Source organism: Scyliorhinus canicula, chromosome 10 (genome assembly GCF_902713615.1).
Source record: "Scyliorhinus canicula chromosome 10, sScyCan1.1, whole genome shotgun sequence".
In the NCBI taxonomy this organism is placed as follows: Eukaryota; Metazoa; Chordata; class Chondrichthyes; order Carcharhiniformes; family Scyliorhinidae; genus Scyliorhinus; species Scyliorhinus canicula.
Genome location: NC_052155.1, coordinates 139,824,352 through 139,840,628, shown reverse-complemented (window position 1 = coordinate 139,840,628; position 16,277 = coordinate 139,824,352). Strand labels below are relative to the sequence as shown.

The 16,277-nt window shown below is 50.0% G+C and overlaps 1 protein-coding gene across 1 annotated transcript in view; it reads left to right on the top strand.

Moving 5' to 3' along the window:
- Window positions 1-16,277, top strand: part of taf2 (TAF2 RNA polymerase II, TATA box binding protein (TBP)-associated factor) — a gene marked incomplete at its 5' end in the record, with an annotated part of 199,598 nt that overhangs the window by 11,148 nt on the left and 172,173 nt on the right. The window contains 1 exon segment of the mRNA XM_038808478.1: window positions 5,051-5,282. Coding sequence (XP_038664406.1) covers window positions 5,051-5,282 — 232 coding nt within the window.

Here is a 16,277-nt window from a genome sequence, read left to right as displayed (position 1 = left end):
TGCCACCCAGTGGTGCCTCCATCAAGCCCCCTGTTTCCCCCCGATGCCGTCTCCACTGTCCCCAGATTCTTAGGGTCGCCGCCACCACCGGGCTTGTGGTAAACCTCTTAGGAGAGCGGGAGCGGCAGCGGCGCCGTTACCATGGCACCCAGGCTCGTACCTCTACATGACGCCATCTCCATTCTTTTCCACGCCGCCACTCCCCCCTCCATCACCCATTTACGCACCGTTGACACATTGGCCGCCCAATAGTACCCCAGAAGGTTGGGCAGCGCCAGCCTGCCTCTATCCCTCCCTTGCTCCAGGAACACCCTCTTCACTCTCGGAGTCCCATGTGCCCACACAAAGCTCAAAATACTGCTAGTCACTCTCCTAAAGAAGGCCCTGGGGATAAAGATGGGCAGGCACTGAAAGAGGAACAAGAACCTCGGAAGCCCGTCATTTTGACGGACTGTACCCTCCCCGCCAACGACAATGGCAGCATGTCCCACCTCTTGAACTCCTCCTCCATCTGATCTACAAGTCTGGTGAAATTATTTTTGTGAAGAGTCCCCCAGTCCCTGGCCACCTGCACCCCCAGGTACCTAAAGCTCTCCCCTGCCCGCCTAAGCGGGAGCCTACCAATTCCTTCCTCCTGGTCTCCAGGGTGCACCACAAACCCTCACTCTTGCCTAAATTTAATTTATAACCTGAAAAGGTCCCAAACTCAGCTAGCAGCTCCATCACCCCCGGCATCCCTTCCACCGGGTCCGCCACATACTGTAACAGGTCATCGGCATACAACACACCCTATGTTCCTCCCACCTCGCACCAAGCCTCTCCACCTCTCTGAATCCCTCAACGCCATCGCCAGCGGTTCGATTGCCAGTGCAAACAACAAGGGGGACAGGGGCAACCCTGCCTGGTCCCTCGGTAAAGCCGGAAGTACTCCGACCTCCTCCCATTCGTGGCCACGCACGCCATCGGGGCCTCATATAGCAGCCATACCCATCTAATGAACCCTTCACCAAATCCAAACTTCCCCAACGCCTCCCATTGGTACCCCCACTCCACTCTGCCGAAGGCCTTCTCCGCATCCAGCGCCACCACTATCTCTGCCTCCCCCTCAATCGCCGGCATCATGATGACATTCAACAATCTCCGCACATTCGTGTTCAGCTGCCTTCCCTTCACAAAACCTGTCTGGTCCTCGTGCACAACCCCTGGCACACAGTCCTCTATCCTGGTGGCCAGGATTTTTGCCAGCACTTTAGCATCCACGTTGAGGAGAGATATGGGCCTGTATGAACCACACTGCTGGGGTCCTTGTCCCCCTTTAAAATTAACGAGATCAGCGCCCGCGACATCGTCGGGAGCAAAGTCCCCCCTTCCCACGCTTCATTGAGTGTCCGCACCAGCAAGGGCCCACTAGGTCCACAAACGTTTTATAAAATTCCACCGGGAACCCATCCGGCCCCGGTGCCTTCCCTGACTGCATCTGCCCGATCCCCTTAACTAGCTCCTCCAGCTCAATCGGCGCACCCAACCCCTCCAACTTCTCCTCCTGCACTTTCGGGAAAGAAAGCCCGTCGAGGAACCTCTCCATTCCCCTCCTCTCCCCCGTTGGCTCCGACCGGTACAGTTCCCCGTAAAAGTCCTTGAAGACCTCATTCACCTCTACCCCCTTCCGCACCACATTCCCACTCTTGTCTCTCACTCCAGCAATTTCCTTAGCCGTATCCCGCTTGCGGAGCTGATGAGCCAGCATCCTACTTGCCTTTTCACCATGTTCGTACACTGCCCCATGTGCCTTCCTCCACTGTGCCTCCGCCTTTCTAGTGGTCAGCAAATCAAATTTAGCCTGTAGGCTGCGCCTCTCCCCCAATAGTCCCTCCTCTGGTGCCTCTGCATACCTCCTGTCTACCTCCAGCATCTTTCCCACCAGTCTATCCCTCTCGCTCCTCTCCCTGTGTGCCCGGATGGATATCAGCTCCCCACGAATCACTGCCTTCAGGGCTTCCCAGACCATCCCCACCTGAACCTCCCCCGTATCATTCACCTCGAGGTACCCCTCAATACTTGCCCGGACCCTCCTACACACCTCCTCCTCCGCCAACAACCCCACATCCAACCGCCACAACGGGCACTGGTCCCGTACCTCCCCCATCTCCAACTCTATCCAATACGGAGCGTGGTCGGAGATTGCAATGGCCGAATACTCGGCCTCCTCCACTCTCGAATCAGTCCCCTACTCACCACGAAGAAGTCTATCCGAGAGTATACCCTATGTACGTGGGAGAAGAAGAGTACTCGCGTGCCCTCGGCCTCACAAACCTCCATGGATCCACCCCACCCATCTGGTCCATAAACCCTCTCAGTACCTTAGCCGCCGCCGGCCTCCTACCCGTCCTAGAGCTGGACCGATCCAGTGAAGGATCCAACACCGTATTGAAGTCTCTCTCTCTCTCTCTCTCTCTCTCTCTCTCTAACTCTCTCTCTCTCTCTCTCTCTCTCTCTCTCTCCCCCCCCCCCCCCCCAATGATCAGACCTCCCGCCTCCAGATCCGGGACCCTCCCAACATACGCCTCATAAAGCCCGCATCGTCCCAATTTGGGGCATAAACGCTAGCAAGTACCACCTTCTCTCCATGTAGCCTGCCCTTAACCATAACATACCTACCCCCCTTATCCGCCACCACCTCCGATGCCTCAAACAACACATTTTTCCCCACCAGAATTGCCACTCCCTGGTTCTTCACATCCAACCCCGAGTGGAAAACCTGCCCCACCCATCTCTTCCTCAGGCGGACCTGGTCCGCCACCTTCAGGTGGGTCTCCTGAAGCATTGCCACATCTGCCTTTCGCCCCTTCAGATGAGCAAGTACCCTCGACCGCTTCACCCCCATTCAATCCTCTTGCATTCCAGGTGACCAACCGGGTCAGAGGGCGTCCCGCCCCCCCCTCCCCCATCGACTAGCCATAGCCCGTCGACTGCCCGCCCCAGGCCAGCACCCCCTGCCCGACCCACTCCCCACAGCGACAACACCTCACCTCTGTTCCCCCAGCCCCCACCAGCTGCTTCCTGACCCTACCAGCAGCAACCCGGTATTCCCCTTCCCCCCCCCCTTCCCCCCCTCCCTTCCCCCCCAGGCTAGGAACCCTCCCAGCCACGAAACGTCCTCCATTGTACTTCCGTGGGTCAGCTAACTTCTGCTGACCCCGGAAACTCCCGCCAATAACCCAACCCCTCCCAAAGTGGGATCATCCCCCAATCTATCCCTCCTCCAGGCACCGCTCCAGCGCGGGGAAGAACCAGTTAAGGCCCCGCCTCCGCCCGTCATCGTCTCTGCCCCGCAGCGTGGGAAACCAGAGGAAAGCCCGCGCTTTCGCACTGCCCCACCACACCCTTCTGACGCAGCTCCCAAATACCAGCCCCACTCCATACCCCCAACCCGACATAGAATACAACAAACCCCCCAACCCTCCCCGCAAGATACAAAACTCAAACAATGCCCCACAGCAAAAAAAACATAACAGAACAACACCCCCATAAATAACCATATCAAAATTGCAAAAGTACAAAAAAGAAGAACACAGCAACAGCAGAAACCAGCAATAAGGCATTACAACCGACCCCCCAACCCCTAGTTCAAGTCCAGTTTCTCTGTCCGCACGAAGGCCCACGCCTCCTCCAGGGAATCGAAATAATAATGCTGGTCCGAATAAGTTACCCACAGGCGCGCGGGCTGCAACATTCCGAACTTTATCTTTTTCCTGTAAAGCACCTCTTTCGTCCGATTAAATCCGGACCGCCGCTTAGCCACCTCCGCACTCCAATCCTGGTAGATCCGTACTACTCCATTCTCCCAATTGCTGCTCTTCACCTTCTTGGCCCAGCGCAGCACACACTCCCGATCACTGAACCGGTGGAACCTCACCAGCACCGCACGCGGGGGTTCATTCTCCTTAGGCCTCCTGGCCAGTACCCTGTGGGCTCCCTCCAGCTCCAAGGGCAGATGGAAGGACCCGGCCCCCACTAGCGAGTTCAGCATTGTAGCCACGTAGGTTGTCAGGTCCGACCCCTCCAGCCCCTCCGTAAGGCCCAAGATCCGCAGGTTTTTCCGCCTCATGCAGTAATCAAGCTCCTCGAAGCGTTCCTGCCACTCTTGTGGAGTGCCTCGTACCCCTCCACCTTACTCATGAGGACCACGGCCTCCTCCTCTCGTTCAGTGGCCTGCGTCTGCAACTCCTTGATGGCAGCACCCTGGGTCGTCTGAATCTCCGACAGCCTTCTGTTCGTTTCCTGCAGAGAGTTCAGTACCTCAGCCTTGAAGTCTGCAAAACAGCGCAGGAGAGCAGCTTGTTGCTCCAGGGCCCACTGCTTCCACTCCTCTGGAGCTCCGCCGGCCGCCATCTTGGATTCCTTCCCCTGTTTTTTCTGGGGAGCTGCTGCTGTTTTTTCCCCCTTTCCACTCCGAGTTCGAGTCATAGACTGCGGGGAAAGTCGACCAGCACACCTTCTCCCACCGGGAGACGTCGAAAAATTTCCGTTTTGGGCTCTAAAAAGAGCCGAAAAGTCCGTTTAAAACGGGAGCTCCCAAATGTGCGGCTTCCTACGTCATCGCCGCCACCGGAAGTTACAAATACATTTTAAAATGTGTCGGATGATTAAGAGAATCATGTCACAACTGCTTATCTGAAGTGAAACACTTTTTAAAAACTGTGTACATTTTCAAATAAAATATTGTGTTTGACATGCAACTGATAATAAGACTTGCATCGTAAACTTCTTAAACTAATGAAACTTGTATTAAATGGTGGCTTGATGTGTTTTAAAAGTTTTGTAGGTAAAAGGCTTTTGCTGGAGGACAGTTTAGTTGGAGAAAATAGATATGTCTGAAAATACTTAATAGTATAAAGTTGGGAACAACAGGTTTTGACTCTTGGAAAAAGGAGAACATTGCAATTGAAACACAGATTTCTGTGGAGTAACTTCCAGTCTTTGAGCCATTTGGTGATCAGGAGATCTGCAAGAATTTTGACTGGTTATGCCATTTCTTTCTACTTTCTAGATTTTGGTTTCCCTGCGTTGACTCTTACTCTGAGCTTTGCACATGGAAATTGGAGTTCACAGTTGATGCTGCCATGGTGGCAGTTTCCAATGGAGATTTGGTGGAATCTGTTTATACCCACGACATGAGAAAAAAAACTTTTCACTACATGTTAACTATTCCAACTGCAGCTCCAAACATTTCACTTGCTGTTGGTCCCTTTGAGATACTAGTTGATCCTTACATGCATGAGGTAAGTCAAACAAAATCTTATTTCCTCTGACTGTTGAGATTTCAAGAATTTTACTCCCAATTTTCTACATTTAAAGTGCAACGATCACTTGCATATTAACTACATTTATGCAGATATATTTCCAGTAGCTGGAATTGGCATTAATGGTTTAAATTGTGATATTTAGCATTTATAAAGTGAAGATCAGTTGCCATGTTGAACTTGTGCATTCTTTAGCTGCAGAAACAAATATTTGGTTCTACCCCGAAAGGTTGCCGACAAGTTCAACATTTTTTTAACATAGTCAGAATAAGGGAAAAACAATCAAAAATATTTACCTACTTTCCCCAGGGCAGTGATTTTATGGAATTGACTACAAAGGCTGGCAGTGTAGTGCGGCTGTTTGATTTATTGTGTGTCCAAATTGAGTGAGTTGGCAAAAAATTGTTGGAGGATTATAAATATCGGATAAGAAATTTTCTAAAAAGCAGGATCAACCTGACGGGGTGAAATATTCCTGTAGGAGTCACTTGATACATTGTTAAATTGTTTACTCCTAATCTCAGTATCTTAAGCCCTACTTGATTTTTCTTCAGAGGAAATGGATGTAGACAAACACCATCTTTTCAATATCCAGTTTCTTGATAATTGGAGAGGGGTAGCGAATATTCGGGACTGATGTCAGTGTGGGGAGTGCAATGTGTTTTATTTGGGGTACTCAGTAACCTCATTAAATAACTCCCACCTCAGGTGTTCAAGCCAGCTGCAGTTTAAAGCGCTTGTAATTTGCTTCAACCATGGGAGAATATCTCTTATTAGATTAGCATGACCTTCCCCTCAGCCTTTTCATTTCTTGCAACTTTATGGGCAGCATGGTAGCACAAGTGGATAGCACTGTGGTTTCACAGTGCCTGGGTCCCAGGTTCGATTCCCCGCTGGGTCACTGTGGGGAGTTTGCACGTTCTCCTCGTGTATGCGTGGGTTTCCTCCAGGTGCTCCGGTTCCCTCCCACAGTCCAAAGGCGTGGAGGTTAGGTGGATTGGCCATGATAAATTGCCCTTAGTGACCAAATAGCAGGGGGGAGAGAGAGATGCCTTGTCCCTCGGTGCAGTTTAAAATTGGGTTACGGGGGTAGGGGAAGTAAGGGCTTAAGTGGGTCGGTGCAGACTCGATGGGCTGAATGGCCTCCTGCACTGTATGTTCTATGTACTATGTACATCTCTTGAGTAGAGTTTTAAAAAAAATGTTTTTTATTCTCCATTTTCACATTTTCTTCCAAAATTCACACCACACCCCCAAACAGTAAACGGTAACAAATACAAAATCAATCGCCTTAACAATAACACGATCCCATCCTCCCACCACCCCAAACAACGGCCCACCTGTCAATATATGCATCCAATAAAACAAACCCTCCCACGGTGGAAACAAAAAACAAAGGAGAAAAAGAGGAAGGAGTCCGGGACTGCCCATGGTCACCCTAGAGTCCACTCTTCCCTCCCAGTGACTCCTCCCCCCAGCCTCTATTCCTTCCCCCCCCCAACTTTCTACTCCGGCTAGACCACTCGGACCCTGTTCTGCCAGGCTCCGATGGCCGCAGCCCCTTCCCCCACTCACTCCCGTTCACTGGCCGTGAAGCCCCCGCCCGGGTCCCTTTCCCCCTTGCCCGGCCCTAGGAAAGCCCAGAAATCCCCTTTTAGCACACACACCCCGCATATCCACCTACACCCCAAAGAGCCCTCACTTCGAGTGCAAGTCCCATCACTTCCCTTGTCCAAATATATACACCATTGGCTCCTTTACCCCATACACACGCATGCAGTGAAACAAAAAAGAAGAGACAAAAAAGAAGAAAATACGGTTCTGAGGTTAAATCGGCACATGGCCATTTCTCAATTTCTCAGTTCTGCCACAGTCCTTCTGCCTTCGCAAACTCCTCTGCTGCTTCCGCCGTTCCAAAATAAAAGTCCTTGAGCTTGTAAGTCACCCTCAGCTTCGCTGGATATACAATGCCGCACTGCACCTTGCTGATGTACAGTGCCCTCTTCACCCGGTTGAAAGCAGCCCGCCTCCTTGCCAGCTCCACCGTAAAGTCCTGGTATACACGTGTACCAGCTCCAGCCCACTACACCATCTCTTGAGTAGAGTTTACCAATTCATTCAGATATGGGCACCTTTGTGCCCTCTGTGAAGGGGCCGTAACTGTCAGTTAGGGCTTGCAACCCATGTTTGGTTTTGTGTGTGCAAAAAAGAAATAAAACTTTGACTTGAATTTGGGATAGCCTCAAAGCCAAATTCTAGAGCAAGTTATACCCATTATGAAATAATATCTTGATGCTCCGTCTGCAAAATCTTAAGTGATTAAAAGTGAAATGGATAAAAAATGAAATTTAATGGACAGCAGTGAATATGGAGATGTCGTTGAATGCTCTTTCTACTTTGGGGGGGGGGGGGGAAATTGCATACATATAAAAAAAATGTTTTGGAGTTTTTTTCGGGTTGGTGTATAACAAATTATCTCAAATATCTGATCTCCACCTGCAGCCCCGTCCCACCCACTAAAATAAGTATTGGACTTGGTTTTTTGGAAATATTGTAATCATTCTTTTCCTTATTGGGCTTAATTAAGAATTATAAGTTTCATATTTTGAGTTCTGTTTTGTCTTTTAATTTCTTGAATATGCATTCACAGGGGAATAATTATTAGTTACAAGGAAATGCTTGTAACCTAATTATAGACCATGATGAACAGGTGCTTAGTACTTGTGTTCAGCTGTTCTGCAATAATGCTTCAATCTTCAGCTGAAATGTATATATTGATAAGATCATGAATAATTGTACTTATATACTTTAAGGTTACTCATCTCCCAACTCCTCTTCCTTTCTTAACTTTACTTCAATTTGAAGAGATTCGTCCCTCCTTGAGGTACACTTCCATGGGTCATGGGACACCCCCTGGAACCTCTTCCCAAATGGCTATACTTAACATATGAACCTGAAGGGAGAGATTTAATATGATTAATGTGGTCATTGCAGCCAAAGCCAGCCATTTCCTTCATTTGTCTTCACAAACAGGCAGAGTTAATTCAGTCAAAAGCAAAAACCTTTTTCTTCCCTAAACCATGCTGCTGAAGTCAATTGTAGAATCTCTGTCGCTGTCTTAGCTGAGACTACCTAACAACACAAACTGGGGTTTAAACATAGAACTTCTTTCCTGTATCAGCCAGATATTGCTGCTTTAACCACCAGGGGCATAAATTTAGGCTTAATACTAAAATTATACTGAGAATACATAACTACAAGTGCTTGTTGGAACCCAGCCATGACATTTAAGAAGGACATTATGTCAATCAGAACATGTAATAAAGCTTATGAAGTAAAAGCACAAATATGATTAGAGTAGAAATTTTTGTGGAGTTAACTCTGGTCCAAATGCCCCTTTCTGTGCTGAGATACTAAAGGATTTTTTTTTGGTGCAGTAATGAAGTTGACTTTCTGCATGAAAGCTGTGGGTAAGATGGAATGAGTAGGTTAGGGTCTGCAATCAATGTCAACTTATCATGCTTTTGTGCCTGTACAGTTCATGAGACCAGATGATGTGCATTAGTGTAACAATGAGTTGCACCAAAAATGTGTTATCAAAGATTGTCAGAAAGAACAAGAAAATCAAGATCAGCAAGAACGGGATTTTAAAATATTCTTTTGTGCGATCTGGGAATCATTGGCTTGGCCAACATTTATTGCCGCTCCTAATTCCTGGGCTCTCTCAGAGGTATTACGTTGCTGTGGATCTGGGACCACATTAGGCCAGACCCAGTAAGGGATGGTAGATCTTGTTTTCCTAAAGGACATTAATGAACCAGATGAGTTTTTACGGAATGGTTTCATGGTTATCTGGATTCTTTTTTGTAAAAACATTTTATTAGGTAATTTTATAATTTAATAATAATATAGTAAACAGGTACAAATTCAAATATAAACATAGTGCATAAAACCATCTCCAGCCCTAACAATCCCACCTCCCCTAAACAGAATATAGCCTAAGCCCCCCCGCTCCCGCCTCCCTTTCTTATTGGCCAATGCTGACAGTTTCCCCCGACAAGCGCTGCCACCTCCAGACGAATCCTAGCACTGACCCGCTTAAGGCCAACTTAACTTTCTCAAGTCTGAGAACCCGGCCACGTCGCTAACTCAGATCTCTGATTTTGGGGGCTTCGAGTCCCTCCATGCCTAGCAATATCTGTCTCCAGGCTACCAAGGAGGCAACGGTCAAGAACGTTGGCCTCTCTCGCCCCTTGGACTCCCGGATCTTCCGACACTCCAGAAATCGCCACCTCTGGACTAGGTACCACCCTTGTTTTTAAGCAGCCGTGGACATGACCTCCGCAATACCCTGCCAGAATCCTCTAAGCTTCGGACATGCCCAAACATATGGACATGGTTTGCTGCTGCCTTCCTGCCAGTTTCACTGTCATACTTGTGAGTTTTCATATGGGAGGCAATGGTGTTGTGGTATTGTCGCTGGGCTAGCAAGCCAGACACCTGGGGTAAATGCACTGGAAACACAGGTTCGAATTCTACCAGGGCAGATGGCACACCTGTCCTCTATCCCCAAATTTGCTCATTCACGGGCCACCGTCGGTGTGCCTGGTGAACCACCTTGAATTGTATCAGCTGAGCCTGGCACAAGATGAGGACGTGTTTACTCTACTCAAGCATCCGCCCACATTTGGACTTTAGCTCCTCTATCTGAGTTACCTCCGACTCCATGAGTTCTTTATAGATCTCCCCTCTCCCCCCCCGTTCTAAAAACTACCCTGTCCTTTATATCCCGTGGCAGTTGGAGCGGAAAGATCGAAACCTGCCTTCGCAAAAAAAATCCGTGGCTGCAGATATCTAAACCCATTCCCTCTCGCAATTCTAAATCCTCCAAACATCTATGATTAAATCTCCCATCCTATCGACCCCTGCTCTCTGCCAATCTTCGAAACCCCCCATCTTCGAAACCCTCCCTGGAACAAACCGATGATTGTTACAAATTGGAACCCAGACTGATGCTCCTTCCACTCTCATATACTTCCACGATTGCCCCCAGGCTCTGGGGGCCGCCACTATCATCGGGCTTGTGAAGTGTTGGACCGGTGAGAACGGCATAGGTGTCATTGTCAATGCTCCCAGACTGTGTTCTTACACAATGCCGTCTCTACTCTACCCCCCCCGGTGATAAAGATGTGGAGGCACTGGAAAACAAACAGAAATCTCGGGAGAACCGTCATTTTCACGGTCTGTACCCTCCCCACCAGTGACAGCGGGAGCATGGCCCATCTTCGAAAGTTCTCCTTCATTTGTTCACTAGCCGGGTCAATTTAGTTCATGTAACAGCTCCATTCCCGGTGCCACCTGGATTCCCAAATAATGGAAGCTTCCCTCCCACCATTCGGAACAGCAGCTTTCCCAGTCCTCCTCTCCTGCCCCCGTGTCTGGATCACAAAGATCTCACTTTTCCCCATATTCAGTTTGTTACCCCGAAAACCGTCCAAATTCCCCAAAGATCTGCATAATCTCCCCCATTCCCTCTAACGGGTCGGAAAATACACAGGAGCAGGTCATCAGCGTACAGCGATATCCTGTGTTCTATCCTCCCTCCCTCCCCGACAATCCCCCTTTAGTCCCTTGATGCTCTTAGCGCCATCGCCAGTGGCTCTATGGCAAAAGCAAATAGCAGGGGGGGAAAGAGGACATCTTTGCCTTGTCCTCAGTGCAGTTTAAAATAGCCCGAAGTCCGGCCGATTCGTTCGTACACTCGCCATCGGTGCCTGGTACAACAACTGAACCCTCGCCCTGAATCAGTGAAGCCCCGCCCAAACCCCAACCACCCTAACCCTCCACAAATCGTTCCATTCCACCCAGTCGAAGGCCTTTTCTGCATCCATCGCGACCACTACCTCTACCTCCCTTTCCTCTGAGGGCATCATGATTACATTTAAGAGCCTTCTAATGTTGGTCGTCAGCTGCCTGCCCTTAACAAACCCCGTCTGGACTTGCCCCATCACCTCTGGGACACAATCTTCTATCCTTGAGGCCAAGATATCGACATTCAATAGGGAGATTGGCCTGTATGACCTGCATAGCTCTGGGTCCTTCTCGTCATCTGGATTTTTATTGAATTCATATTTCACCATCTGCCATGGTAGAATTCGAACCTGTGTTTCCAGTGCATTACCCCAGGTGTCTGGCTTGCTAGCCCAGCGACAATACCACAACACCATTGCCTCCCATATGAAAACTCATAAGTATTGACAGTGAAATGGCAGAAATATTAATTATTTTACCTAGGCATTTACTGGGGAGACTAACATGGCTGGCATAACATTAGAAGATGAAATCATAGAATCCCTACAGTGCAGAAGGAGGCCATTTGACCTATCGAGTCTGCACCAGCTTTCTGACACAGCAGCCTACCCAGGCCCAAACCCCACACCATCCCCGTAACCCCACACCACCCCCTTAACCCCACACCATTCCCTTAACCCCACGTAGGGCCAATTTAGCACAGCCAATCTACTTAACCTGCAGATATTTGGAGGAGGAAACCGGAGCACCCGGAGGAAACCCACGCAGAGATAGAGAGAAAGTAAACTCCACACAGACAGTCACCCGAGGTTGGAATCGAACCCGGGTCCCTGGTGTTGTGAGGCAGCAGTGCTAATCACTGTGCTGCCCTGAAATCAAGAACCACAAAACAGAGAGTAGAGCATCAAAGGTAGTTACTCAGATTTGACAATTGGTGAGAATTGGTGTTCTGCAAGGATCTGTGCTGAAATTGCTGGTCACCATGTATATAATGCATGTATGTATGGGAATGCAGAGGCACCAAAATGGGAACCATTGTAGTTACTATAGACAACACTATGGAAAAACACTGGAGGACAGCAGTAAACTTGTAGAATGGCTGAATTCGATACTGAATCAGACCCCAATCCCTGTCCCTAGGTTACGGGACAGAAACCTCAATATTTAATTTAAATTGTAAGACTGTGAGGGAAAGATACTTCACTCCAGGAGTGACTCCATGCAAAATGTCGATATGGTATTTTAAAAACAAACTTATTATGAACACAGGATTAAATTAACTTTAGAGTACCCAATTAATTGTTTTTTTCCGATGAATGGGCAATTTACTGTGGCCAATCTATCTAGCCTGCACATCTTTGAGTTGTGGGGATGAAACCTACGCAAACACGGGGAGCATGTGCAAACTCCACACAGATAGTGACCCAGAGCTGGGATTCGAACCTGGGACCTCGGCGCCGTGAGGCAACAGGGCTAACCCACTGCGCCACCGTGCTGCCCGAGGATTAAATTAACTTTAACATCATACTAGAAATAGCTTACAATCATGTTGTGGGAATGCCACTTTAAGAAAAGTTGGTCTTCTCAAGTGACTGCAGTGATGTCGGTGTGTGGGTGGAGCTGGGCTCTGGCTCTGGTTTTTACTTACGTTTTGAGCTGGAAGCTGTTTTTGGCTCAGAGTTTTAGTTTCGTTTTCAGTTGGAGAGCTGCATTCAAACCAAGGAGGCGTATTTTGGCGCCTCTCTCTGCATGCTAAAGAATGTCTCCAGATCACTTGATGATTTCAAAGTAATATCTGTGTCTGGAAGGAATGTAAACCTACTGTCTTTGGTAAAAAGGGTCTTTGACTTGTTACTAAGGGTTACCTATAGAGGACTGTATCTTTGGAGGGGGTATCAGTGTTGGTAGTTGATAAGGTATTTACTGTGTGTTTATAGCCCACCCCAAAGAACCTGCTCATCCGGGCCACTGTCACGTGAGCCCCGTGAACGACCTTAAACTGTCTCAGGCTGAGCCTGGCACATGTTGTGGACGCGTTGACTCTACTCAACGCGTCCGCCCAGAGACCATCCTTTATCTCTCCTCCTAACTCCTCTTCCCATTTGCGTTTCAACTCCTCGGACTGCATCTCCTCCGCCCCTATGAGTTCCTTGTAAATGTCAGAAACCCTCCCTTCTCCCACCTACATTCTGGAAACTACCCTGTCCTGTATCCCCCTTGGCGGTAGGAGCGGGAAGGTTGAGACTTGCATGCGTAGGAAGTCCCGCACCTGCAGGTACCTAAACTCATTCCCTCTCGTCAATTCAAAATGTTCCTCCAACTCCTTCAGGCTGGGAAATCTCCCCTCTATAAACAGAGCTCCCATCCTCTCAATCCCTGCTCTCTGCCATCTCCGGAACCCTCCGGCCAGCATTCCCGGGGCAAACCGGTGATTATTGCAGATTGGAGACCAAACTGATGCTCCCTCCGCTCCCACATGCCTCCTCCATTGCCCCCAGACTCTCAGGGCCGCTACCAGCACGAGGCTGGTGGAGTACCGTGCCGGCGACAACGGCAGAGATGCCGTTACCAATGTCCCCAAACTAGTGCCCTTGCATGTTGCCGCCTCCACTCGCTCCCACACCAACCCTCCCCCCACCACGCATTTCCTGATCATGGCTATATTCGCCGCCCAGTAATAATTACTGAAATCCGGCAGTGCCAGCGCCCCCCCGGCTCCGCTCACGCATCCCCCTTTTTACTCATGGGGTCTTACCCGCCCATACAAAGCCAGTGATCACCTTATTGACCCGTTTAAAGAAGGACTGTGGAATAAAGATGGGGAGACACTGAAACACAAACGGGAATCTCGGGAGAACCATCATTTTCACTGTCTGTACCCTCCCAGCTAGTGTACCCTCCCAGCTAGTGTACCCTCCCAGCTAGTGACAACAGGAGCGCGTCCCACCTTCGGAAATCATCCTTCATTTGGGTTACTAGTCGGGCCAGATTTAACCTGTGTAGCCATTCCCAATCCCACGCCACCTGGATGCCCAGATACCAAAAGCTTCCCCCCGACCACCCTGAACGGCAGCTCCCCAAATCGCCTCTCCTGCCCCCTTGCCCGGATCACGAACATCTCACTTTTCCCCATGTTCAATTTATAACCCGAAAACCGGCCATATTCCCCCAGAATCCTCAGAATTTCTTCCATCACCTCTAGTGGGCCCGAAACATATAGGAGCAGATAGTCTGCGTATAGCGAAGCTCTATGTTCCATCCCCCCCCCCCCCCCCAAACCAGTCCCTTCCAGCCCCTTGAGGCTCTTAACACAATTGCTAGCGGCTCTATGGCCAGCGTAGACAACAGTGGGGAGAGGGGCCATCCCTGTCCCATCCCCCGGTACAGCCTGAAATAGTCCGATGTTGACCTGTTCGTCCGTACGTTTGCCAAGGCAGCCTGATACAGCAGTCTGACCCAGTCAATGAAGCCCTGCCCAAATCCAAACTGCCCCAGTACCTCCCACAGATATTCCCATTCCACCCGATCCAATGCCTTCTCTGCATCCATTGCGACCCCAACCTCCACGTCCCTACCCTCTGGGGGCATCATGATCACATTCAGCAACCTTCTTACGTTGGCCGCCAACTGCGTACCCTTAACGAATGCCGTCTGGTCCTCCCCAATCACGTCCGGGACGCAGTCTTCGATCCTAGAGGACAAGGTTTTGGCCAACAGTTTGGCGTCTACGTTTAGTAGGGAGATCGGCCTGTAGGACCCGCATAGCTCCGGGTCCTTGTCCCGCTTCTGAATCTCTGAGGTAGTGGCCTGTGACATCGTTGGAGGAAGCACCCCACGCTCCCTTGCCTCATTAAATGTCCTCATCAACAGCGACCCCAATATCCCAGAGAACTTTTTATAAAACTCCACTGGATACCCGTCCGGCCCCGGGGCCTTTACCCGACTGCATAGCCTTGAGGCAATCTGCTATTTCCTCCAACCCGATCGGGGCCCCCAGCCGTTCTACCAGCCCTTTCTCCACCTTCGGGAACCTCATAAGAATTGCCTCATCCCCTCCAGCCCACCTGGGGATTCCGACTCATACAGCCTGCTCTGAAATTCTTGAACGCCTTATTCACCCCTGCTGAATCTCCAACTAGGTTCCTGTCCCCGTCCTTTATTTTCCCAATCTCCCTGGCTGCCTCCCTCTTTCTAAGCTGCTGTGTGAGCATTCTGCTGGCCATCTCTCCGTATTCATAAATCGCTCCCCTCTAAGCACAGAGCACTGCCTTCAATGCCTCCCAGCCCACCGCCGCCGAAACTTCACCCGTGTTGTTAACTTCCAGGTAGTTCTGAATATATTTCCTCAGCCGCCCACACACCTCCTCACCTGCTAAAAGTCCCACGCCCAGTCTCCAGTGCGGGCGTTGACCAGCCTCCTTGCTAGCCTGTAGGTCGACCCAGTGTGGGGCATGATCTGAGATTGTGATCGCCGAATAACAAGTGTCCACTACCACCATCAGTAGAGCCCTGTTCAGAATAAAAAAGTTAATCCGTGAGTACACTTTATGCACGTGAGTAAATCCAGGTCCGGGATCTTCCCCAACATCCTCTTTATAAACTCCTCATTATCCCAATTTGGAGCGTACACATTCACGAGTACCGACGGCACCCCTCCAGCTTCCCACTAACCATAATGTAACTGCCTCCCACATCTGCAACTATTCTTCCCGTCTGGAATGACACCTGCTTGTTAATCGCAACCCCTCTAGTCTTAGAGTCCAGCCCCGAGTGGAAAACCTGCCCGACACATCCATTTCCTTAATCTAATTTGATCAGTTACTCTAAGGTGTGTCCTCCTGTCACATTACCACTGTCCACCTTCAATCCCCTCAAATGCGCGAACACGTGTGCCCTCTTAACCGGCCCATTTAGCCCTCTTGCGATCCATGTGATCAGTCTGGTTGGGGAGCTGATATCCCCCCCCCAACTGATCAGCCTTCACCTTTTTGGGCCAGTCTCCAGCATGCGCCCTACGCATCCGCCAGCCCGCCCCCAGGCAGCCTCCGCCCCCAACCTCCATTTTGTCCCACGGCAAAAGTCCCTCCCTCGCCAGCAGAACATCATCCCCCCCCCCCCCCCCCCCCAGCTACAGCACTATGTAAACTAAGCCCATCAACAAGC